This window comes from Erinaceus europaeus, chromosome 7 (assembly GCF_950295315.1).
Source record: "Erinaceus europaeus chromosome 7, mEriEur2.1, whole genome shotgun sequence".
In the NCBI taxonomy this organism is placed as follows: Eukaryota; Metazoa; Chordata; class Mammalia; order Eulipotyphla; family Erinaceidae; genus Erinaceus; species Erinaceus europaeus.
Window position 1 is genome coordinate 67,542,754 of NC_080168.1, and position 25,573 is coordinate 67,568,326.

At 48.4% G+C, this 25,573-nt stretch overlaps 2 protein-coding genes across 5 annotated transcripts in view; one reads left to right on the forward strand and one right to left on the reverse strand.

Annotated features, from left to right (window-relative positions):
* REDIC1 (regulator of DNA class I crossover intermediates 1) overlaps positions 1-6,557 on the forward strand; it is a 49,059-nt gene extending 42,502 nt beyond the window's left edge. For all 3 annotated transcript variants that reach the window (XM_060194670.1, XM_060194671.1, XM_060194672.1), the window contains exons 11-12: positions 2,916-2,998; positions 4,471-6,557. In XM_060194670.1, the coding sequence (XP_060050653.1) occupies positions 2,916-2,998; positions 4,471-4,986 (599 nt within the window). In that variant the 3' untranslated portion in view covers positions 4,987-6,557. The remainder of the gene's footprint in view (positions 1-2,915; positions 2,999-4,470) is intronic.
* Positions 6,558-10,459: 3,902 nt separating this feature from the next.
* SLC2A13 (solute carrier family 2 member 13) overlaps positions 10,460-25,573 on the reverse strand; it is a 47,571-nt gene continuing 32,457 nt past the window's right edge. The window contains exons 5-10 of one of the 2 annotated variants that reach the window (XM_060194674.1): positions 20,585-20,748; positions 17,951-18,071; positions 16,814-16,939; positions 12,868-12,989; positions 12,590-12,742; positions 10,460-12,156 (exon numbers count right to left, since the gene is read on the reverse strand). In XM_060194674.1, the coding sequence (XP_060050657.1) occupies positions 11,930-12,156; positions 12,590-12,742; positions 12,868-12,989; positions 16,814-16,939; positions 17,951-18,071; positions 20,585-20,748 (913 nt within the window). In that variant the 3' untranslated portion in view covers positions 10,460-11,929. The remainder of the gene's footprint in view (positions 12,157-12,589; positions 12,743-12,867; positions 12,990-16,813; positions 16,940-17,950; positions 18,072-20,584; positions 20,749-25,573) is intronic. The other variant, XM_060194675.1, reaches the window with a different exon arrangement.

The following is a 25,573-nucleotide window of genomic DNA, read 5'->3' on the forward strand; positions in this document are numbered from 1 at the left end:
AAATTTACTATTTTTAAAAAATGTCATTATTTAATTGTAAGTCAATTAACTTTTTAGGTTTTTGCCAGAAAATGGGAGCTTCATAGATATCTTAGAGCAACAAGTTTTATAGTTACTTGGGATTTATCTTAAATCCATTGTACGCGAGTGTGTACAGTATATGTGCTGCTTAGCTGACAATAAAACAGACTCCTTACTCACCTTAGAACTCAAGGAATTGGGGGCCAGGCAGTAGTAGCACATCAGGTTAAGCGCACATGGCGTGAAGCGCAAGGACTGGTGTAAGGATCCTGTTTCGAGCCCTGCAGGGGAGTCACTTCACAAACAGTGAAGCAGGTCTGCCGGTGTCTTTCTTCCCCTCTCTGCCTCCTCTCCTTTCTCAATTTCTCTCTGTCATATCCAACAACAATAATAACAATAATAGCAATAGCAACAAAATGGGAAAATAGCCTCCAGGAGCCAGGCACAGAGCCCCAGCAATAACCCCAGAGGAAAAAACAAGGAATCCCTTGTATCACACAGCCCAGAGTTTCTCAGCTGCATCTGTTAAGACTGGTTTCTGTGGTAGCACACACAGACTTTTCCATTGATTGGTTTTAAATTTTTTGCAGATTGAGACAGACTACCTTTCTGTATTGCCGTTGTCTTGTTTACCTGATCTTATACTGTGCCACTCATTTCCTTGATCCTCATGGTTCTCATCACTGGCAGTCTCTGTTGCCTGCCGCCTTTTATTGTGTGTCTTCTGGCAGTGTGATCAGGTTGTCTTGAAAATTCTGTTGCTATAGACAGAGCCATCAGTTCCCCATGATGCTTCTAGCATACAAGCATGAGAAGTTCCTCTAGCGGTAGAATCACTCATGTTTACTTCCTCTCAGTAACATGAACTGTTTTCCTGGTAGTTACCCCAGTTTAAACTCTACTCAGAAGAGCCCGGCCATATGTCTTCACTAACCTTGAACTCTTTCCTGCCACTGTGACAGTCTGCTGTGTCATTTTGACTTGCCCCAGCCCAGCCAGCCCTAGTTCTACAACTTCTGCGACTGGGAGATACATATATACATACATGTGTGTGTGTGTGTGTGTATTACATTTGACCTTTCAAAATAATATGATTTCTCTTCTTTTTAAAAATTATTAGTGATTTAATATTGATTTACAAAATTAAAAGATAACAGAAACAATTCCACACTGTTCCATTCACCATAGTTCTGTGTCCCCATACCCTCCATTGGAAATAGCAGTGGTTCTCCCAAGGCCACAGAAGTGAGTTGACTATTATTTCTATAATGATCAATATTTTTGCCCATTTTTTCTATGGTCTTGTCTTCCTTTCCAAGGCACCCTTACAGTGGTTACTACTTCCAAATGTCTTCCTCTTTTCTTCTTCTCTCTGGGTCCTGATGGAATTGGGGTTCAGAGCCCTCTGGTCATCTTCTATCATTTACCCCTCTGGGAGTAGGAGCCAAAATTCTTGTTGGGGTGCAGAAGGTGAGAGTTCTGGCTTCTGTAATTGCTTCTCTGCTGGCTGTGGGTACTGGCAGGTGGTCCATATCCCCAGCCTGTTCATCTTTCCCTAATGGGTCTTGGTATTTTTTATATCACATAAATGGAATCACGGTATGTCTTCTTGTGACCAGTTGACTCCACTGAGCATCATGTCTTGTAGCAGAGAGCAGAAGTTGTCTGCTTATTGCTGAACCGTGTAATGTGGTGTAGACACTTTCTGTGTCCATTTCCCCCCCTGCTGGCTGTTGTGAATAATGCAATCCTGAACCTGGATGTGCAGAATCTTCTGGATTTTCATTCTCTGGGTGATGTGCCCGAAGTGGGACTGCTGGGTTCCACGGCAACTGCATTTGCTTGCAGGACCTTCACACTGTCTCCATAGAAACCACTCCTTCCCAGCTGCCCCCCCCCCCACAGTGCTCTTGCTCTCCAGATCCCCACCAAGACCTTGAGGTGCAGGGATGTATCCAGGGTGCTGTTCAGCTCTGGCGGCAGAGACAGGCACCCAGGTGCTTTGCGTGTTGGGCAAGCAGCTGCTGTGTGTGGCTCCCTACATTTTGTTAGTTTTGCCTGCGTGACAGTAGGCCCACTGTCACAGAGAGGGCGGGTAGTGAGTGGGGGACATGGCTTCTTGCGACAGTTCAGAGTGTGGGAAAGTGTGAGGAACTTGCCAGCCCCCTCAGCCCCAGGCTCCAATCTTAAGAGCCTGCACATGGATGATCATTTGCCAGACTGGTAACTATCCAGCTCCCCCGGAGTTAGGAGGCTTAGTTTGTTCCTTCCTTCAGGCTGGTGCTCTAGACTGTGTGCTCGCTGAGAAGGGCTAAGTAGTTAAAGGAGGTAGCTCAACAGGATGTATGCATGGTTGTGATCATGTAGCATGGGCTGGTGCCCTGTTCTCTCTGTCATGCACACTAAGATTAATGATTTAAATTTAAATTTAAATTTTTTAAAGTTTAAATTTAAATTTTAATTTTTTAATTAAATTTTAATTTTTTAAAGTTCATTTTTATCACATGTGAGACAGAGAGAGAAGCCTGGTGCCTTCAGTGTCTGAGTAGAGCCAGGAGGCTCAGGTGTACAAGTCTGGTGCTCTGCCAATTGAGATATGTCCCTGGCCACTAAATCAAATCTGTTTGAAAACAAGAATGGTTCACATGTACTAGGGGAAAGTTAGTCCAGCTCTGTGTTGTCATATCCCTTCATGTCATCTACCTTCTTTGATGGACACAAACCTTTTAAGTGTAGAATAAACCCATAGTGCTGCCAGGTGTTTAGAGTTTTTAACCAATTTTGATACACTTCAATGTGCTAGAGAAGATGCTAGTTAATTCTGTCAGCAGATGTCTTGTCTGTATGTTACAGATACTAATGTCATTCTTTATGGAATATATGTTTCTTTCCAGATCTTGCTTCTTCACAGAATAGTCAGTCCACCAGTTATTCTCCAAGACCAACAGAAAGCTGTTTCAGTTCTAGTTCAGATGTGGTAAGTTATGCTCTCTTGATTTATTTGTCTGTCTGTTAATGTATGCTCTGCCAGTTTAGAAACCTGCACTCCTGTTCCCCACCTCTGAAAGTGGGGCCGGAACTTGAACCCAGGTCCTCCTGTATGCTAATGTGTGTGTTCTACCCGATGCCCCACTGCCCAGCCCCTCCATGATCAATTTTTTGGCTTCAAACATGTCACTAAATCTGTACCTCCATGCCTGGTTTGCTTTGATTTTATGTTTAACACAAAATAAGTGCACTCATTGTGCAAGTGAACCATCTTGTTGCCTCAGTGAACAGTTCTTGAGAAGCAGATGGTTGGTTTTCTTCTGACTTACGTCCTGCCAGTTTCAGTGCAGTTCTTGAACTATTCTTATTATATATATATTTAGAGAAAGCCTATATTTCTCTATATATTTTAATATTGATTCTGCCTTTTTAAAACAAGCTTTAATAATCAATACTTTTAAATATACAATTCTTATAGAGTATTCTGGTTAGTTTAACAATCTTTTTTTTTTTTTTTTTTGCCGCCAGGATTATTGGTGGGGCTCAGTGCCTCCACTGCTCCTGGAGGCCATTTTTTCCCCTTTGTTGCCCTTGTTGTTTATTGGTGTTGTTACTATTATTGTTGTCATTATTGTTGGATAGGACAGAGAGAAATTGAGAGTGGAGGGGAAGACGGGGAGAGAAAGATAGACACCTGCAGACCTGCTTGACTACCTGTGAAGCGACTCCCCTGCAGGTGGGGAGCTGGGGGCTCAAACTGGGATCCTTCTGCCAGTCCTTAACCCACTGAGCAGAAGGTGGGAAGTCTTGGCTTCTGTAATTGCTTCTTCTCTGGACATGGGTGTTGGCAGGTAGATCCACACACCCAGCCTGTTTCTGTCTTTCCCTAGTGGGGTAGGGCTCTGGGCCAGGACAAATTGGTGAGGTTGTCTGCCCAGGGAAATGAGGATGGAGTCATGGTAGCTTCTGCAACTAGGTGGCAGATTTTCAGAGTTGGGTTGACATCCAAGGCTTGGCATCTGTGGATACAGTCAAGTGAAATGTGGTGTGGTAGCTGTGGTGGTACTGAGTTCATTTTGTAACTAAGTCAAGAAGGGGTAACAAAACAGGTGGCTGTTTGCATCTCCTCCTTGTCACTACACTCTGGTAGGTGGTGAGTGTACTGTGTCACTTCTCTGAGGATCTGTGAAAGTGTAGAGAGAAGCTGTGGCCATGGCTACAGAGACTGAGAGAAGACAAGAACCCTGTCCTGTAATACTCATTTAAGAACAGGGATTCTTGTTTCTAGAGTCCATACTCTCTTCAGGCTCTCAGTGGTAAACCAGCTTTGTTTTATCACCTGCCCTTTCATCTTCTGGATTCCCAAATGTTCCTCAGTGGAGTTTTAAGGCTATCTTCTCTAAAGTGATTGAATGATTTAACAGCATTAAGCACCTACACAAATCACTAAATCCTTTTTAGCCATCCGAAGATGAAGACCTCATGTTGCAGCAAGTGGAAGGTCCTAGTGGGAGATCCACATCAGCCACAGCCATGGCCACACCTGGCAGTACTGGCATAGAAGATGTGACCAGATGCTTACCTGCTGGGGCTGCTGAGAGCAGCCATGGAGCTGGTGGGGAGAGTGCAGATCCGAGGCTCTCAGTGGAAACAGTCTCTGGGGATCCTGAATGGTCTCAGAGCAGGCCAGTGCATGTCTCGCAGAACAGAAGCAACTCTGGCCCTGTCCCAGCCACCAGGAGTGAAGCAGGGGTGCAGACGGAGAGCCAGCCGGTATGGGGGAAGCGGGATGCCATGGTGCAGTGTGTTCTGCCCTGCCTGTGCCCCTGTGCAGGTGGCAGGAGCCACACGGGGGCCAACTCCCCTGGGTGGCCTGGCACCCTGACAAATGGCTGTGCTCTCGGGCCTCAGGCCCAGACTGTATGTCCACCTGGTGGCCAAGGCCCTGTCAGCCCAGCAGAGGATGGGAAAGAGTAGCTTACATGGGGTGGGGGGCCTCCTAGCTCAGTGCTGCAGAGCATCTCACTCACACGAGCGGTCTAACACACACAGACATGCTCTAGCAGCTGTAGTCTCTGCAGGGTTTCAGAAGATGATGCATGTGTCCTGATGTTGTATTCCTCAGGATGATGACACTCTGTTGAACTGCTTCATTCTTTGTTATACTTCTGTCAAAATTCAGTGCAGTTGCATTGCGTCTTTTAGGGAAAAAAAATGGTCTTAGACTTTAATACAAAATAATAAATGTTTTTACCTTACATATTTTGTAGCTACTTACCTTAAATATTCCTCCCACTTAAAGATTCTCATCTTTTTATATACATGTATTTTTGAGCAATGCTTTTTGGTGGTGCTTTTATCAAAGAGAGATTTCTTTTGCTTCAAGCTTAAAATGCCTCAGTGCTTTTATAAAAGTAGTTCAACATTAGAAAAGTAATATATTCACTATTGCCAAGATTTTAAAAACTGCATTGAGATTTCTTATCTATAGAATACAGGCTTTGTTTCCAACATAACACAAATGTGTGTGGGTTGGGGGTTCCGTATTCTAAAGGGGATATCTGGGTGCCTGCATTGCAGGAATGTTCTTCTACTAAAAGTAGCCCAGAAGGACACTTGCCAGGAGACTCTGTTCCTCTTAGAGAGAAAGAGGTTGGCTGTATACCTCATTTTCACATGCACTGTGGTGTATTGTCTGTATTGTAGAGGTGCCATGAAGGGGATGGGTGAGAAGAGGTGACAGCTGGCACTTAAGCAGTAGCAAGCACTGGGCATTGAGTTTGGGTGGGAAAGGCTTTTGCTTATTTCATTTATTGGTTTTGTCACCAGATCTGTACCCCAAGGGAGGGGAGACTACACAGCAGTGCAGCTTCCTCCCAGGACTACCATGCTGCCACATGCTGCCCAGAGCTGGAGCCTGGGCCAGCAGATTATATGCAAGTCCAAGATTGGCCCTCCCCAGCTGCCCTCCCCCTGCAGTGAGGTCCCAAGGAGGTGTGCTCAGGGACAGTAATGTTCCAAGTGGAGCATGGCTTTTACACAGGATCCTTGTCACCTGGATCAGGTGGTGCTGTGGCCACCCAGCTCCCTGCTGGGAATAAAGGTGGCTTCCCCGGACCCCACCCCCACCCCCACCCCCACTCTGCGGGGACTGACTCTAGCTGCTATAAGGAGGTAGGTGTCCCTGGGAATTGAGTGCTGATTGATCCAGTGCCAGGTGGGGTTTCTCCTGGCAAAGCCTTGTGGTGAGAAACAGGGGTAGCTGTTGGTATGCTTCTGGATTCTGCTTGTGAAGCCTTCTGTTTTTATCATCACATTGGGTTCGCTTGTGTTGCTTGCTATGTGTTGTGTTTGCACGTCCACTGTTGGCTGGGCACCCCCCTGCCTCCGGGATATTGGTTTGGTCTCCCCCCCCCCCACCTCTGGGACATTTGGTTTAGACATTGCTGGTTCGCACTTCTTCCTTCTCCCCGCCCCCTATCGTACTTATTTCCTTTATTCCTGACTCTTTGGCTGGAGGAGCGAGATGCAGGACAGAATTGTGTTGTGATTAGAAGAGATTAGTTTTTTGAACTACATCCCTGCTTGTGAATAAAGATTGAACTACAACCCTGCTCATGAATAAAGATTGAACTGCGTTCTCAGCTCAGCCATGAGTCTCTGGTCGTCTCTGACTTCTGCCCGCGAAGCCAGCCCGGCAAAAACGACAGGTAGCCACATGGCTCCTTCCCACAGTGGCTTCAAGTGGATAAGCAGTTAACCAGGTGTAAACCGGAAGGCTCGTGCTTTGTTCTCATGGTAGTTGGAGTGGCCATGGCTTCAGACACCTTTGCATTGGCTCTGTGCTGCCTTGTGTCCCATGTCTGCAGCTGCTGTCACCCCTAGGTCTCCGGCTTTTCTGACTGCAGGCGTGGACTGGAGTACGGCTCCCTCAGGCTTGGCCCAACCAGGTAACCCAGCATCTTCAATGTTGGGGCTCAGTGAGGAGTGTGGACTGTCATCTAGACACTGGACAGAATCCCTGCGAGTGTGGCCCTGGCTTTGCACGCTGCACTTTGGGGAGCACTGTCTCCTGCATCTCCTTGGGATTCTGCTCCCCCTGCCCCTGCCAATAGCAGCCTTTGTCCCTGCCTCACACCCTCTGGGCAGCATGTTGTGAGATGATCAGGCCCTGAGCAAACAGCCTGTCCATGAATCCGGCCCACACCCCTGACAGTGCTGCTGGGACTCCCATGACCCACTGTGACCAGTACTGAGCCCAGAGCCACTGTGACTAATACATTGCAGTGAACACAGGCCTACTGTGGCTAGCACTAAGCATGTGAACCCAGGCCCACTGTGAGTAGTACTGAGCAGGTAAACCCAGGCCCACTGGTACTAGTATTGACACTGTGAACCCAGGCCCATTGTAACTAGTATTGAGCAGGTGAACCCAGGCCTACTGTGACTAGTACCAAGCAGGTGAACGCAGGCCCACTGTATTGCTGAGCAAGTGAACCCTGGCCCACAACCTCTGGGTGCTTTCTGGGAGCAAGTTTTAATTGTTGTGAGACATTTTTTTTTTCTCTACAGGGTTATTGCTGGGGCTCAGTGCCTGCACCACAAATCACTGCTCCTGGAGGCTATTTTTTCCCTTTTGTTGCCCTTGTTTATCGTTGTGGTGATTATTATTGTTGTTAATTGCTGTTGGACAGGACAGAGAGAAGTGGAGAGAGAAGGGGAAGACAGAGTGGGAGAGAAAGATAGATACCTGCAGACCTGCTTCACCGCTTATGGGGGCTCAAACTAGGATCCTTATGGCAGCCGTTGTGCTTTGTGCCATATGTGCTTAACCCGCTGTGCTACCACCCGGCCCCCAAGACATTCTTAAGTAGTTAGTTCTGTTTTTGACTAAAAGTTAAAGTAGCATTAGAGCCAACAAGGCTGACTACACACATGTACACACATAGAGGCAGGTGCTCTCAGGTCTGTGCTGTCACCGTCCATGTCCACACCTGAGAGAGCACACAAATGGGCAAGGACACATGCAGGACAGGAATTGTCTTCACTTTATTTTATTATTTTCATTTACAGGGCTGGCACTGGCACTTTTTTTAAAAAAAAGATTTAAATTTTATGTAAAGATTGAACTTCAATAAAATAACTTTAAAAACATTTACATATACATCACTAAATTCTCGTAAAATATATAGTATTTTTGATACAGTTGTAAACTAGAATGACTTTGAAGAGACTCATTTGCCACATATAGGAATAAATATTTTATAGTGAATTTGCCAAGATGTGAAGTACTAAATATTATGTAACATGCACTCAGAAATGAGAATATACATTTTGAAATACATATATTTTAAAAGCATAAAACTGTTTTATTTAATCTTGATATATATTAGATCTTCTAGATAGAAATTTGAGCATCTGTTAGAAATAAAAGATACTGTAACATCAATGAGAATAAGACCAAAAGCTGTGAGGAACCAGCTTGGACATGTGGAATTTAAATTTCTACTTTGGCTAGACTTGAACCTCATCTTTTTTAAAACTTCACGAGATGGAATGCTGATTTTTAAGATTTTACAAAATGTTGATTTTTATAAGTACCTCCTAGCCGTATGGTTCATTTCTTTTTCTCACAAGGACAGAGTAAAGCACATGGACTTAACTGTCTAAAATAAGTCAGTATTACTGCTAACTGAAGGCAGTGTTTGACATTCTACAGATGAAACCACTCGAGGCCACAGTTTTATGCAGAAAGACTTGTATATTTCTTACTCACTAGCCAACTATGAGGCTAAATTTCCTTTATGTCCTTCTGAACAAACACTCTTAATGTCTCTGAGGCATCTCACACAAAAATGTCTTTTTGAGTCAGTAAAAACAAAAAAAGTTGTAGCAGTTAACCTCCTGACATTCTTAAGTGATCATTGTTTCTACAAAGTGCTGGGAATACAGATCCCCAGACCTGGGTGTGCAGATCTAACTGACTGGCTGCAGTGGCCTGAACCACTTCACTAAATCTGCTGGGCATCACTGTGCAGAAGGCTATGGAGACAGGAGAGGAAGGTCAGAACAGGACAGGGGCATTAATCCAGACGTAGCCACTGAGTCCCTTAGATAGTCATGTGTGAGTTGTGTCACCTGTGATACCACTCATCTTGGTCTGAAATATCTGGCTTTTTGCTCAAGATGGGAAGGTCTGAATCAGGACATGGAGACACCGTCACAGCTGTCTAAATGGCACCTGCCAGGCACCTCATATACCTTGGGAGCTTATAACAAAGAGAATGTTTATAACAGAGCACTGAGATCTGGACCAGTGGTGAAACATGAGAAGGGATGAAAGCACATGGGAGCATTACTGCTCCCTGGATGTGGCTGGACGGACAGACGTCTTTTGTATGGGAGGGAGCAGCCTCATGCGGCAGACCGGGGTTTAATCCAGGTCTTTTGTACCCGCTGTTAGAGGTAGTCTGGTGGGTAATTAACTACTAAGTGCTAGGGCTGTTTGCTTTGAAGGGCAAGATGGAAGCTAGTCCCCAGGCCCTCCAACCACCATTTCCCTCCTGAGGCCGGAAGACCGTTTTCTTTTGCAGAGCCTTGTGGGGAGCTCGCAAGCTTGCTGCACCCTTTCCCGCTCCCTGTGCTCTGCATGAAGGCATCAGCTCTGCAAGGAGACCTGGGTCTCTGTTATAGCAAGATCTTTACCCTCCTGACAAGGTACGTCAGACCATGGTGTCAGCAGGTCTTCCCGTCAGACTTACGTACTTAATGCCATTTCAGATGGGATGCTTTCAGGCTGAAATGTCAGCCAAACAGTGTGGACTTGAAAGGTAGAATTACAAAAAAAAAAAAAAGTAACCTATAAAACTCAAATATTTAACATGTAATATGCTACATAGTCTCCCTAAATGTCTGTTTACTTTTACGTACCATTTTTTCAGTCACTGTCCTCTACTTCAAAGATGTGGACTGTTACCTTTCTCACTCTATAAGTCCTTCAAAGAAAGGTTGAAAGGAAGGGAGAAGAGGAGCTTCTTTTCCCTGTAACCACGGGTGTCTGTGGAGACAAAGTCACACCCTCCTCGGCTGTGTCTGTGTCAGCTGGCCTGTGTCCAGGCCTCCTGAGCACAGAACAACCAGGGCTGTGTCTGCAGTAAGACAAGAACAGAGGTGACTGTAGAAGCCACAGCAGCAAGAGCTGAGAGCACTGTGCTGCTCTCCGTGGTGTCTCTCCCTTTCATATTTTGATTTTGCTATGCAGCAGCTCATTTCCACCTAGCTTCACCTGTGTGCAGTAACAAAGATGAGAACTAGCCTGTACAAATCATACTTTTCGTGGACATAAATATTTAAAGCCCCTTAGAAATCAACTGTCAGAGCACCTAAATTCAAGGGGGGAAGATTCTCTAAACTATTAAGTGAAATGATTAACAAGGTAAAAGGTTGTGTGCCCCCCCCCCCCAGAGTATTTTGGCCAACAAATATCAGTTTAAACAGATCATAGATCCGCAGTGGCCAGGAGACTAAAGCTTGGCTGTGCCATCAGCTTTGTGGCCATGCTGGGAACTAGCCAGACTTAACGGGGAAGGACAAAGCTGGCAGAAACTCAGTATTTCTGACACAGTCCTGTTTTCACTGTAAAGAGAACTTACTTGGTGTTCAGAGTGGAGTTAAAACGCATCAGGCAGATGTGTCACTAGGCAAGTGTGGGAGATTCACATTATCACTGGAATTAGCAAGAAATTTCAAGTACACATGACAGGACTGAGTGTGTTGAACAGCATTAAACCAACACTTTGTAGAGACAGTCCAGTCAGCATTTGCCACTTAAGGTATAACAGTAGCAATCCCCATTATTTTAATATGACAAGAATCCAAGTGTGAGAAAAAGAAAACAGACCATTGGATCTGTGTACCTTTTTTCTAAATTTCTGGGGGAAATGAGAAAAGGGTATTTTGAAAATGTATGGACTTAAAAAATGGCAAGTACTGTTGAGACATGGATTGTGACAGTTCCCTTAGGAGGAGTTAACTGAAAGCCAAAAGAAAGACCCCGTTCAGATTCTTTGTCTCCGGCTTCCTTTCCTGCCTTCTAGAAAAGATATAACTGAAAGGAGAACGTGTCCTAGCAGTGCTTTCTGTGACAAATGAAGGCACAGAGTAGGACTCCAGGGTCACATGCATAGACGGGAGTGGGAACAGAAAGTGAAGATGGCACTGTTTGTGCTTGTGTACAGGTGGGAGAGTCAGGAACCCATAAAAATCTGTCTTCATGCTTTCTAGCAGTAAAAATACTTATTAAAGTTCGCTAGTTCATTTGTGCAAATGTACACTTATCACTGATGCAAAAATCTGTATGAAAATAAGACCTGCTTTTTAAAATGTTCCAAAGATCTTGTGCAGACTCCATTTCTGAACAATTCTCCAAGTCTAAACAGAGAGAGAAACTAAGATGTGAGGAGGCAGCCTGCCCTGTAGAAGGGACTCAGGAATCTGTGGGCAGAGTACCTGGGATTTACTTCCCACTCCCCCACGGGCTGGTCTAAACCACACTGCTGGAAACCACTTGCAGAGGACATTCCAGAATCGTTTCTATACCTGCCTGTCAGACACTCGCCTGGGACACATTAGCTCTGACTGTTCCCTCTCTGATGGTTCTGTGTCTCAGGAAAGATGGCTGCCACCTGAGTCACGGGGCGCAACACTGATTAAGTAACTCAGGAAGGAAGTAGTTTGTTCTAGGATGATTCGTTGGAGCTGTATTCCTTCTACATTTCTTCTGTTGGAAAAGTCATCGTGGTTGTATCTTCCTTCTCATGGAATCTATTCAGGACCCGACTGCAGCTCCAGCTGAGAAGCAGCCATGGGGCTGCCTTCTGCTGCTCCACCCATGTCAGTGACGGCACAGTCCTGCCACCAGTCACTCCACATCAGAAGCATCATTGTCAGAAAGATGGTAGTTACTCCCTTTCACCCGAATATATTCGATGTATCTGCCTTCCTCAGAATCAGAAGCACCACATGTACACAGCCTGCTGTCAAAAAGGGATTCAATTTCCTCTAGTTTTTTCCCTTTGGTCTCGGGGAGACAGCCGTAGATGAAGAGGAGTCCCAGAGCGGCAAACCCAGCATAGAGGAAGAATGCCCCTGAAATGGAGAAGAATGCACCTGAGACATGGTGATTTGTCTGTCCAGGTCAGAGAGAGGATGCCAACCTGGCCTTTTAGTCATGGGTGATTGAGTCTGATATGGAACTGAAAGAGGACTTGGGATGGGGTGGGGGGAGAGAGGGGAGGGGGGAGGGGGGAATTGGGTGGGGGCAGGGGTGTGTGTGAGGGGAGGGGAGTGGTGGGGTGGGAAAGGTAGGGATGAGGAGTGAAGAGGTGGAATAGAGTGGTGAGGGGGGAGGTGGGTTTAGGTGGGGAGGGGATAAGAGTAGTGGAGTGATAAGGGAAGAGAAGGGGGTGGGGTAGAGCTGGGAGGGGAGTGTTGGGGTGGAGTGGGGAGGCCAGCACACAGTGCAGAGTGGCTGAGTGGAGGCAGCGTTCAGTGGATCATGCGCTGGGTGCTGTGCTCTTACCATAGTAGGTGAGGTACTCAGCTGTGTGGAGGAAGGTCAAGGACACAAGCACGTTGAAGATCCAGTTGACAGCTGAGGAGCAGGCATTCCCTGTGCTTCTGGCCCACAGCGGGTAGATCTCAGAATTCACTGTCCATGGCATTGGGCCCATTCCTGGAAGATGCAAAGTCCCCATGGGGGGGGGGGTCGTGGGGGTCATGGAGGGGAGGAAGAAGCAGGGAGTAAGGGTGAGCCAGCACCTCTCCTCCAGAGTGAAGAGCACCAGGGCCTGTGCTCACCTGGTGCAAAGCAGCCGAGATAGAAGATGAGGCCCAGCAGTGCGGTCCAGGAGTACGGAGTAGGGCAGAAGTTGTAAGCCCAAAAAACTTGTTCTGTTTTGAGTCTGGTTTCATTTTCACACCTAAAAGAAAATGCAATAGAGAGTAATGACTGGGGGCTGGACAGAGGTGCACCTGGTTAAGTACACATAGTATGAAGCACAAGGACCCAGGTTTGAGCCCCCAGATCCCCACCTGCAGGAAAGATACTTCACAAGTGGTGAAGCAGGTCTGCAGGTGTTTCTCTGTCTCTCTCCCTCTCTATCTCCCCTCCTCTCTCAATTTCTCTCTGTCCTATCCAATAAAATGGAAAAATTGCATGCCAGGAGCAGTGGACACTTAGTGCTGGCACTGAGCCCCAACGATAACCCAGGGAGGGGACTAATGTAGTGGTTCAGGTGCAATGGCAGAAGTTCAGTGAGGTCTTATCAGATATATTTGATGATTTCTTAATGTCATACAAGAGAAAGGACTTAAGATCTCAAGACATCTTGAAAATATTCCTTAAACAAATTATGATTTGAAGTACAAACTTGGCCTGGGTGTGGTGTCTGAAAGCAAAGGGCTCTGGGGAAGGAGGGGTGGAGAGAACCAGGAGGTTCAACATAAAAGAATAGGAAGCCCATGTGGATACAGATCGTAAAATTAGAGCAGAGGAGGCAAGAATTTAAGATGGAGAAAGAAGGGGACCAGGTGGTAGTGCAGTAGGTTGAGCGCACGTGGTGTGAAGCGCAAGGACTGGCGTAAGGATCCAGTTCAAGTCCCCGGCTCCCCACCTGCAGGGGAGTTGCTTCACAGGTGGTAAAGCAGGACTGCAGGTGTCTATCTTTTTCTCTCCCCTCTGTCTTCCCCTCCTCTCTCAATTTCTTTCTGTCCTATCCAACAACTGACAATAATGATAACACCAATAAACAAGGGGAACAAAGGGGAAAAAATGGCCTCCAGGAGCAGTGGATTCGTGGTGTAGGCATCAAATATATATATATATATCCCCAGCAGTAACCCTGGAGGCTATATATCTATATTAGATAAATAAGATGAAGAAAGGAAAGTCTCTTCCATAGATGGTGCTGGGAAGCCTGGACAGTCCATGCAACAGTCTCCCACCACACCCCAAAGTTGAAATGAACTAAAGGTGTAGATGAAGACCTGCAGCATGGAATACAGAGACAAAGGACGCTGTCAGCTGTGTTTGGGGACTTGACTCCAACAAGGGAAACATTCAAAAATGAATAATTCAGAGTGACTGCTTAGAACCATAGACATGCACAGGGAGAGAGTGATCTGCACCAGGACAAAAAGATGTCTTATAGAACCAGGATATTTGCGCACATATGTCTGACAAGGGGATACCATCCAGAAAATGAAAAATGCTTAAAAGTCAACAATAAAGTACAGAAATCCCTTTTAAAATATGGATACAGGATCTCGAATAGCACTTCCCCAAAGAAGATGTACAGATGGTCCATGGGCATACGGAGAGAAGTCCATCTCTTGTTATCATGGAAATCAAGTCAGCCCCAAGGAGATGTTAGCACACACCTGTGAGACTGGACACTGAAAGGCCAGAAAACACAGCTGAGAGGCTGTGGAGAAGGGACCCTGTGCACTGCTGCTGGGGATACAAAGTGGTTCACTGCATAAAGCAGTCTGAAGGTTCCTCAGGTAATTTTAGAAAACAGGAATTTCTTAAGTCCAGTTGCCCCACCTGAAGAAGATAAACACACTAGCTGGAAGGTCCAGCTGGGACCGACCTGTTTTGGCACTGTCTGTATAGCTAGGAGCTAAGAACAGCCTAAATGCCTGTGCAGAGCCCCTGTGCTGCCTCCCCAGCCCACCTGCTTCTGTGAGCAGCACACGGAGGACCACAGTGAGCAACGAGTGGCCCAGCACATCTCCCCTCTCCCTGCCACTTCAGAACCATGGTGTCCTGTTGCCAGGTTTTGTGACAGAGCTGCCTGCATCCCTACACTCTATACAAGTCAGAAATGGGAAGGGAGCACCACCACAGCCAGTAGACAGTCATGTCCACTTCAGCCTTTCACTAACCACCCCAGAAACAGGCCTCCTCTGGTACACGTCCTGGGGCAGGGGCAAGACATAGATGACTCAGGAGTCCACTCTGCCAAGTGACTCTGTTCTGGCCTGTCCTGAGAGGCTAGACTGTCCCTGTGTCCCACTGGGGACAGTCAGACAGGGACACAACCACACAGATAACTTTGGGCTACTCAGCATCCAGCTCTCTGACAGGGCAGTGGGGGTACGAGGGGGGTATTGATGTGTCTTGGACATGCCCAGAACATCAGGTACCTACCAGTACATCTACCTGGAGAAATAAATCAACAGCTGTCGTTTAGTGAAGTAGGAGCACCACGTTTAGTAAGCATAGCCAAAACTCAAAAACAAAACTGCACCAGTCCTCCAGTATCGTCAGCCCTCAAGTCACGGAGATGCACTGTGAAGCTAGATTCTAAATTATCTTCCCTCTCTGTTCTGAGCAGGCTTAGCTAGAGGGATTCCTTCAGACTGTCAATTGAGCAACAATTTGCAGTGTCTCATGGCTTAATTCTAGAGAACAAGGTGAACGTTTTAACACGGGGAAAGGGGAGTGCACTGTGTTACACGTGATGTCAGGAACCAGGTAGGGACCCCCAGCTTCCACTTGAAGGAGCAAGGCTGCAGCAGTGAGTCAGGAGTGTTTAGGGGGCAGGCTCCAGCCCCAGAACCGCAGGGGTGAGGTGCCATAGAGCTGAGGGGTGTGGCGTCTGCCCTTCCCCATCTCTCCCTTCTTGGATCTGTCTGTACATCTGTATGTGACCTGGGAGCAGTGAGCCCTGAAGCCACAAAAGATAAAGACTTCCTCACTGAACCGTCCACTGCACCCCAAGTGTTGGCTATGAAGTGAGGGGCTTGGGCCCACTGGGTGGTCTGTCCCTCCACTCACTGAGCCGCCAAACAGCACTGCCTGGCACTGGCACTAGTCTCTGCTTGGGAACCACCTGCATGGCTCTTCCATTGTGTCAGGGTCTCGGCTGACATCCCTGAGGGTTTCTCAGCACCAGGCTTTGCTGCACTTGCAGTGTTCAGGGAGAAGTGGGAAGACTTGTGCAAACAGGGTCTCAGCACCCTCCCTGGAAACATGCAGTCTGGGCCTCAGGAGAGATGGCCCTCAGACCTGGGCTCTGTGGAGGAGTCCTGGCCCCTTGTTTCCTCAGCAGGTAGGGAGAAGGCACACTTAGTCTGTGTGGCAAGCACTTCAAAGCTCAGTGTTGCGCACGCGCGCACGTGTGTGTGTGTGTGTGTGTGTGTGTGTGTGTGTGTCTGCAGCCCCTCCCTTCCTCCCCATCATGATGTGGGATGGTGGTGAGTTCCCTGCACTAAAGCCAAGGCAACACTAGCTGAAAAGTGGAAGGTGCTGTGTCCTGCCTGTTTAAGGGGAGAGAAGAGTCACTCTTCTGGGGCTTGTCCCACTGCCCAGGGGGCAGAACTTCAGATGGGCTTACATGAGGACCTACCCTGAGTGTCTAGTCAGAGGGGGGACAGCCCCCATCAGCACTGCATTGTAGTTCCACAGACACCTGGACACAGCATTGGACCCAGGCGCCTGCTAGAAAAGTGACAGGTTTGATCTGAAGGGAAGCAGGAACACCCTGCTTTATCTTTTCAAGTCTTATTCCCAACTAATTAGAGTCAATCGTGTGGGCACATGGTTTCCATCCAGCTGACAGGCTGGCCTATGCAAAGCCTCGGTCATCCTTCAGGACCAGTGGGAGGAGGCCAGCAGCCACACTGCACCTCAGGGATGACCCCTCTGTACTTGGGGATGGGGGTGGTGTGTGTGTGTACCAGGCCACCTCACTGGTGGGCTTTGTGTGGACATGGGAAGGGGGGTATCAGACAGACTCACCGGCCCCAGGCTGCCTCACTGGTGGACTCTGTGTTGACAGGTACGCAGGAGGACTCGCTGATGGCTGACTTGTTCCTTGTGTAGCAGAAGCCACAGTCGGGGTCCAGCATGCAGCCCTCACAGAAGCTGAGAGAAGGACAGCTCAGTCAGCAAACTGGATGGCTAGCTACATGCTGTGTCCTGGCTACTCTGCCCCTCAGCATGGGGCCAGGACAGGAACATCCCCTCCCTTGGGAGGCAGGTGCATGGTAGTTTTCTAGAGAACTGTCCATCTAACAGCCAAAACTGACCCCACTGTGCTCACTCCTGCAGGGTAGGAGCGGCATTCAGGGTCCCCCCTCAGGCTCCACGTGGCCCCAGCTCCCAGGCCTCCCAACAAGCTGTTTGACCACCCAGGCTAAGGGAGGACATGGCCTTCCCTGGTCAGAGCATGTGGGCAGCCATCTTCCTCTGCCAGAGACTCCTGGACCCTGTGTGCAGCAGCCACTGACAGCCCTGGGAGCCAGGAGTGGTTGCTGCCAGGGCCTGGGGGTTCTGGTTGAGGGGGAATTCAGGAAGCTCTGAGGGGCCAAGGATAAGGGGGCCTCCTCCTGACAGAACCTTCAAGTCGGTGCTAGTGAAGTGACCTGCTTGCCTGGCCTGTCTGCTCTGCCATGCAGGTTGCCTGGCCAGTCAGTCTCGATGGGAGTGGGGAGGTGTGGAGAATGCTGTGAGAGCAGGAACTGCCCATAGGCCTGCAGGTGCTTTGAAAGAGCTGTCTGGGCCAGCAAGATAGCTCACCCAGATAGTGCTCTGCTTGGTCATGAGCCCAGCTCCCACCACAGTCGTGGACGATGACTCCCCTTTTAAAGATTTATATATTGTTGGTGATTCACTGGGGCTTCAGTGCCCTAAACCAGCTTTACACAGTGAGGAAAGCTTTGGCACCTTTCTGTGTGTATATAAAAGCTGGTTTAGGGCATTGAAGCCCCAGTGAATCACCAACAATATATAAATCTTTAAAAGGGGAGTCATCATCCATGACTTACAGACCTGCAGAGCCAGGTCTGTAAGTCGTGGTTTTCAACACCTGGGTGTCTGGGTCCCTCTTTCTCACCTGCTGTGTCCCCTGTAACCTAAGCTCTGGCTGGAGCTCACCTGTATCTTGTGCAGGTGGTGTTCTGGCCCGCGGGAGAAGGTGGTCTGAAGGTGACCCGGGGGGAGACCTGGGCAGAGAGCAGAAACCCCAGCGCGAGCACGATGAGCGCGGCAGTGGTGCCTAAAATGGAGAAGTGGGTCGGGCCAGCCGGCAGTACTCAGCCAGGCAGTAAGGAGCTGGAAGAACACCAGCGCTGGTACCAGGGGACCGTACCTCTGCTTGCTGTGCCCCATGGGCACCAGGGCTCGGAGCCTAGCAAGAGCCTCCTCAGGAAGGGAGCTGCAGCAGGACACGGTCCATCCCCCGTGAAGCCCCACAGCTCTGCCCATTAGGTGAGCTCAGACATGGAGGATGCCCTGGACTCTTGAGTGCTAGCACTGGTGCAGGACTGCGTGCTGGCCAGTGTATGCGTCAGAAGTAACAGCGCTGGCATGTCCTGATGGTGCCAGGATGAATTCTTACTCTGATTTCAAGGGCTGGGAGTAGTGATTAAGCACACCACTTAAAAGTCCTGTTTTAGAGTCGTGGGAGACTCTTGATGTGGTGTTCAGGGTTCTGACCATTGTGGGCTTTAGAGAAAGAATAGTGCCAGCATGAAGCTGTGCACTCTGAATGGGGCAAGGGGCTTCAGCTGGGGCTGAGGGTGCTACCAGGAGTGCAGCACCTGGTGAAACTGAATAGTTTCACTCATGTAGAATCGAGAGATCTGGGGCCAAGTACACTTTAGTACTTTAGTGGGAAGTGCTTGAACTAGGTGCAGAATGAGAGATGGTGGCTGGCAGTGGTCCTGGAGGGAATCTTCGGCCCCACTGTCTGACAGCCCCTTGATGCGTCAGTAGGGATGTCTACAATGGCTGCTCAGCTTCTAGCATCACGGGACAGTAGGCAAAGGCCTTTCAAACCACAGGAGAGAGGGAGGGAGGCTGGCGCTGGTCAGCAGCCTGACAAAAAGAGGTGGGCCTGAATCCTGCTCCCCCTGCCAGCTCAAAACTCAAGCCAAACAGTGGCACACCTGGCTGAGCACACACATTACCATGTGCAAGGGCCCACGTTCAAGCCCCCGCTCTCCACCTGCAGGGGGGATGTTTCACAAGAGGTGAAGCAGGGCTGCAGGAGTCTGTCTCCCTATTTCCCTCTCCCCCCTCAATTTCTTTCTCTATTCAATAATAAAATTTTTTTTAAAGATTTGCAAACATTAAAAAAATATAGAGATGAGGGGGTTGGGTGGTAGCGCAGCGGGTTAAGCACAAATGGCGCAAAGCGCAAGGACTGGCGTAAGGATCCCGGTTCGAGCCCCCGACTCCCCGCCGGCTGAGGAGTTGCTTCACAGGTAGTGAAGCAGGTCTGCAGGTGTCTTATCTTTCTCTCCTCCTCTCTGTCTTCCCCTCCTCTCTCCATTTCTCTCTGTCCTATCTAACGATGACATCAACAACGATAACTACAATAATAAACACAAGGGAAACAAAGAATATTATATATATATATATATATATAGAGAGAGAGAGAGAGAGAGAGAGAGATGAAAGACAACTACTGAATAGTTTCACTCATGTAGAATCTAGAGATCTGGCAGTAGCACAGTGGGTTAGGCGCACATGGTAAGAAGGGCAAGCACCAGTGCAAGAGTCCTGGTTTGAGCCCGGGGCTCCCCACCTGCAGGGGGGTCGCTTCACAAGCAGTGAAGCAGCTCTGTAGGTATTTCCTTCTTTCCCCGCCTCTGTCTTCCCCTCCTCTCTCCATTTTTCTCTGTCCTATTCAACAACAGCAGCAATAACAAGGGCAACAAAATGGAAAAAATGGCCTCCAGGACCAGTGGATTTGTAGTGTAGGCACTGAGACCCAGAGAACCTTGGAGACAAATATATATATATATATACACACCAATAAAAAAAATCTAGAGATTTTATATTCATGAACTTGGGGAAAAAAACTTGTCTCTAAACCTTGTGAGAATTCTGGTTTCTCAGAACTCTGGTGGTAGATGTGGTATGGAAACAGACCCTGTCAGCCTACAGTTTTGTCACCCACTATTGCAAATGAAAAAAAATTAGGGTCATATGGTGTGTCCAGCTCCTGACAGCCAGGACAGAGCCCACACTGAGGACACAGGGCCAGCTGGGGCTGCTCCCAGGACCGATGGCTAAGTGCTATTTGCACCAGGGCCACATCCCTGCGCGGCCATGTGCCCTCTGGTATGTGATATTTGGACACAGGACCCCTGCAGAGGGACGGAGCAGGAAAGGCCCTACAGCAGCCAGGAGGAAGCTTCCTCCGCATCCCTGCTCAGCTTTTCCTTATCACTGAAAGCCGAAGCTGGGAACCTCAGCATGCATCGTTTCACTACTCTAGCCCAGCTGTTCAGAGAGAGAGACAGAGACAGAGCTGAAGCTTGCTCCAGGCTGTGGCACCCGTGTGCTGCCAGGAGCTCACACCTGGGCCACACACAGGCAAGGCCAGTCCCTCTCCAGGTGAGCTATCTCACTGGCCCAGAACGTGAACTTCTGACTTGGAGTAGAACTCAAGTACTGACAGCACTGTATCCCCCTGCTCTGGGCTTCCCCCCACCAATCACTGATGGGAGGGTCCTGTTGTGAGGGTACTGCGCTCCCTGCCCCCCGCCCCTCCCCACCTACCTGCCAGGCTGCCCAGGGTGAGCTTGCGCCGGCCCACCCTCTCCACCAGCCACACCCCCAACAGCGTGAACAGAAAGTTCGTGAAGGCGGTGACAGAGGCCAGCCAGATGGCCAGAGTGTCATCCTCGACCCCCGACATCTGCAGGATGGTGGCACTGTAGTACCTGCCGGAAGGGGGACAGTGTCAGGGAGTCACTTTTGCAGAGAACACCCTGAAGACTGCTGCCAAGAGCCAGGGGCCCTCCGTCTCTGGAGGCCTGAGTGACAGGTGCTCTGTACAACCAGAGAAACCCACGTTTTCAACCATAGTCTGCTCTCCCCCCCCCCAGAGCCACTGAGGCACTGGACACATGTCCCCCCTATTGGGACTGCCTCTGCTGAGATGTCCTCTGGACAGACAGCAGGGCTGCAGGGAGGCCCTGGTGGGGGGCAAGGGGTGGCTAGACAAAGGCTGGGGGCTCTACCGGCAGGTCCTCAAAGCAGCAACACCCAACCCTACCTCTCTGTGTGCCAGTCACCCCAGCCACCCCCATGGCTCATCCTGCACGCCCACCACCGATAGCACATCCCACACGTGAGAGACAATGTAACTGAATGCACTCTTGGAGTCTCACTGAGTTACCAACCATCTCTGCTCACTGACTTACTCTTACTGCTCAGGGGCTCAGTGTTGGCACTACCAATCCACTGTTCCTGGAGGCCATCATTTCTTTCCCTTACTATTTTATCTGATAGGACAGAGAAATTGAAAAAGAAAGAGGGAGAAAGAGAGAAACCTGCAGTCCTGCTTCACAGCTCCTGAAGCCTTTCCTCACTGCAGGTAGGGAGCAGGGGCTTGAACCTGGGTCTTTCATCATGGTAATGCGTGCTCTTAACCAAGTGCACCACCCACTAATTTCTCTCAGTTGCCACCAAGGTTATTGCTAGGGTTTGGTGCCTGCATGATGAATCCACTGTGTGGCCATTTTTCCTTTTTTTCTTTTTTCTTTTTATTTGATAGGTTAGAGAAGTTGAAGGGGCAGAGAGAGATACCTGCAGCCCTGCTTCACTGCTTCCCTCCTGCAGGTGGAGACTGGGGGCTTTGTGTGCATGTGACCTGGATGTGAGAGCAGCCACAGGCACTGTGGATGTTACTGTTGTGTGGAGTCCCTTCCTCTCTCCTGCCGCTCTCTCAGTCTCTTCCCTGCTGTTATATCTCTTTCTCTCTCTCCCCTGAAAAAGTTGGTCTGGAGCCATAAGGCCCCAGTGGTGACAGGCAAAAATCAGGGCAATCTCTAAGCACCACAAGCCTGCTCCTGGATGCTCACCCACCCAGAGAGTCCTCACTGAGGTCCACGTGGGGACATGTAGCCTGATGACCACTGTGCATGAACATGGAGGTGTAGGTTGAAAACTCTGAGCCTCACCCTCATGCCACATACTTGTCAAAAGAAAACATAGCAGTCAAATAATACAAACAATACATCCCACCCCAGTAGTCAGGAGGAAAACTGAAGGACAAGATTTCTAAGATAACACCCCAGGATCAATCAGAATCAGCATTATGTGACTGAAGGAGTCTCAAGGACAGATGTGAGTTCCATTGGAGAAGGGAAGACTAGGGGAAAACAATTTGATTTAAAACAACAGAAGGGCAGGGGGCCAGGCAATAGTGCACCTGTTTGAGTGCACGTTACCATGCACAAGGATCTGGGTTCAAGCCCCTAGTCCCTACCTACAGGGGGAAGCAGGTCTGCAGGTGTCTCTTTCTGTAGGAAGCAGGTCTGCAGGTCTCTCTCTCTCTCTCTCTCTCTCTCTCTCTCTCTTCCCTTCCCTTCCTTTCCCTTCCTTCCCTCCCTTCCCTTCCCCCCTGCTCAGTTTCTGTCTCTATCCAAATAAGTAAATAAATGGGAATGAAACTTGAAAGAAGGACTCTGTATGGCATGGCAATGGTGAGATTCAAAATGTGGGATCGTCATGTGGCTCTGCTGGGCATGAAAACAAGGGCTAGCAGGTTTCCAGGGAGGTCAGTGCAGTGACCATTGGGCCAGCTTAGCATGAGAAGCATGGGATGCATTGGATCGACCTTCTCGTGGTGCATCCTGTGAGTACCCATTCATTGGGGAAACTGACGATCCTTCCTAGCCGACTGAATCCACATGGATCCCAGTCACTTTCAAAGCCAGCAACAAGCAGCTCCTGACAGCTTTCAACCTGACCTGTTGACTGGCTACGGAAGAAGGGCAAACGCTAGAAGAAGAAGAAGCATGAGAAGGACATGGCAGCGGCAGGATCGGCACTGAGGCCCCTGAGTGGGGCAGAGCCCCACTGGACTTGGAGGACTGCGCAGAATGTTGGCGCAGGGCTGGAGCTAGTACCAGGACAAGCCGGCTTGTCTGAGGATGGCTGGGGACATGCTAGCTTAAAATACCCAGCAGGGCAGCCAGTGGCTTCCAGGCCAGGCCAGGCGCTGCGAGATGTGGTGTGTGGCAGGCCTGTGGCTTCGGCGGCAGGGTCTGCATCCTGGAGACCAGCCCTGGATTTGACACGTGTTCGATGGGAAGGTCAGAGAGCAAGAAGACCTGGGCGGAGGGCAACCTGTGTTCAAACAGTCATCCTGCACAGGCGTCTCATTCCCCTGCCCTGAGAGTCCAGGAAATACCCAGGAAGATTCTAATTATCTTGCCTTAGGAGATGAAAAGACAAAACAGAAGCTGCAGAAAACAGCACCTTCAGGATGAATCCAGAACTCTGCGTGAAGCAGCCTTACTCTAAGAGATCCATGAGTCCCGGGGCTGCTTGTTTTCCTGTTGCTGAGTTCTCTATATATTTGGCTACTAGCGCTGTGTCTGATGTGGGGCATGTGAATCACTTTTCTTGATCCTTAAGGAGTCTCTGCTTGGGTGATGGTTCTTTCTGCTGTGTAGAAGCATTTCACTTTGATCTAGTCCCAGTGGCTAATTTCTTCTGTTTTCCTTGCTAGCTAGGCTCAAGTCTCATTCCCAAAGCAGGTGTCATGCAATGTTCTTTTTGCCAATCGTTTCTTATGGTCTCTGGCCTAACGTTTAAGTCTGCGATCATTCTGCCTTTATTTTTGCAAACTCAGCCATATGATGACAATAATGGTTTTATCTTATTCTTTTGCACATGACCACCCAGTTGTTGTTGTTGTTGTTATTATTGTTATTAGTATTAAGAAGGGGGGGAGAGAACAACACCAAAAGCTTCCTTCAATGTAGTGGGGCTCAGGCTCAAACCTGGGTCATGTGCACAGCCAATCAGCACACAACCAGAGTGAGCTATTTCACCAAGTGCAAAGAACTGGCATCACTAAAGTCACCTGATAACTATTACCTGATTACTGGAGGGAAGGGCAAGGGCACAGGACTTTGGTAGTGGGCTTGGGGAGTTACACATGCACATGGGATGTGAAAATATGACCTGAAGTCTAATAATGCCATAACCCACTGCTCAGTCGCTGATAGTGAAATCTGCTTTTTACATGTCCACGCTACCTAAAATAATCACAGATTCAGTGCAAGACCTATCAAAATTCCAGTGACATTCTTCACAGAAATAGAACAAAAAAATCTATTTTATTTATTTAGAACTGCAAAGGCTCACAAAGAGCAAAGATTTTCCTGGGAAAAGCTCAGACAATGGAGGTACCACACTCTGACTTCTGGCAACACTACTAACTGATAACAATAAAAATACACAGCATCCCAACAACAAACCCACATGGATACAGACAACATATTTATGGTGAAGAAGTGAAGCACTTACAACAAGCCAAGGAGAGTCTTTTCCATAAATGCTGTGGGGAAAGTGCTCAGTTACATGCAAAGGAATGAAGCTAGACCCCTATCTCACAACATCCACAAACAAGCAAATAATAAAGACTCGAAACTACAAAATGTTAAAAGGAAACAGAAGTGGTACACTCCTTGACATCAGTCAATGAGATGTGCTTGAGAGATGTTACTCCAGCAGCTCAGAAAACAAAACCAGAAATAAGAAAACAGGACTACATCAAATAAAAAAGCTTTTATACAGGTAAAGAATTCACCACCAAAACAAAAAGACAACCTACTTGAATGGGTGGAGCTATTTGCAAATTGGATGCCCGACAAGGGGTTAATATGTGAAATGTATAAGGAACTCATAAACTCAACAGCAGAAATTGACTAATGAGCAAGGAGTCTGAAGAGACTCATCCCAAAGGCACATGGGAAGAAGCTCATCATCTCCTATTAGGAAAATAAAAACTTTTCTTTTGCAATTCCTTTTCATGGGGGGGGGGGGGTAATAGTTTACAGTACAGTCAATGAAAAGAAAAATCAAAACTAGAATGCAGTTTTAATTCACAGCTATAAGAATGGCTGTTATCTGAGGTGTGTGGGTGGAGGTGGAGGTAGAGGTTGGGATATCTGTGTGCTCTGCTGGTGGGAATGCAAACTGGTACTGCACTCCAGAAAGTGGACTGGGATTCCTTAAAAATTAAAAATAGGAGTTACACATGATTGAGTTGTCTCCCGTCTGGCTACTAAGATCAAGAATACAGCCCTGACATGAAGAGAGGTTCACACTCAGTGCTCGGGGCAGCCAGAACTGGGACAAGCCAGGCGCAGGGGGCTGAAGAGGTCAGCAAGTCTGCATGGTGGAGACAAAATGCATATCACCCACTCAGCCTCAGAGAATGCCTCTCACATATCACTTCTGAGATAAATAAAGCCATTTTGTTTGTTTTTTGTTCCTCAGAGCCCTGCTGAGCTCTGGCTGATGGTGGTGCTGGGGGCTGAACTTGGGAGCTCCTTGTCTGTCCATAGGACATGTCTGGGGAAAAACCTAGAAGCCTCAGCTCAATGCTGACTCCTCAGGCCTGAGGCCCAACCATGGCCAGCCATAGGGGTCTTGTGAGCCAGAGAGAAACATGCACTCCAAAAGCAAGTTATCTGCTGGAACCTGGATTCCAGGTGAAGTTAAAGAGAAACATACACTCTGTCCTCA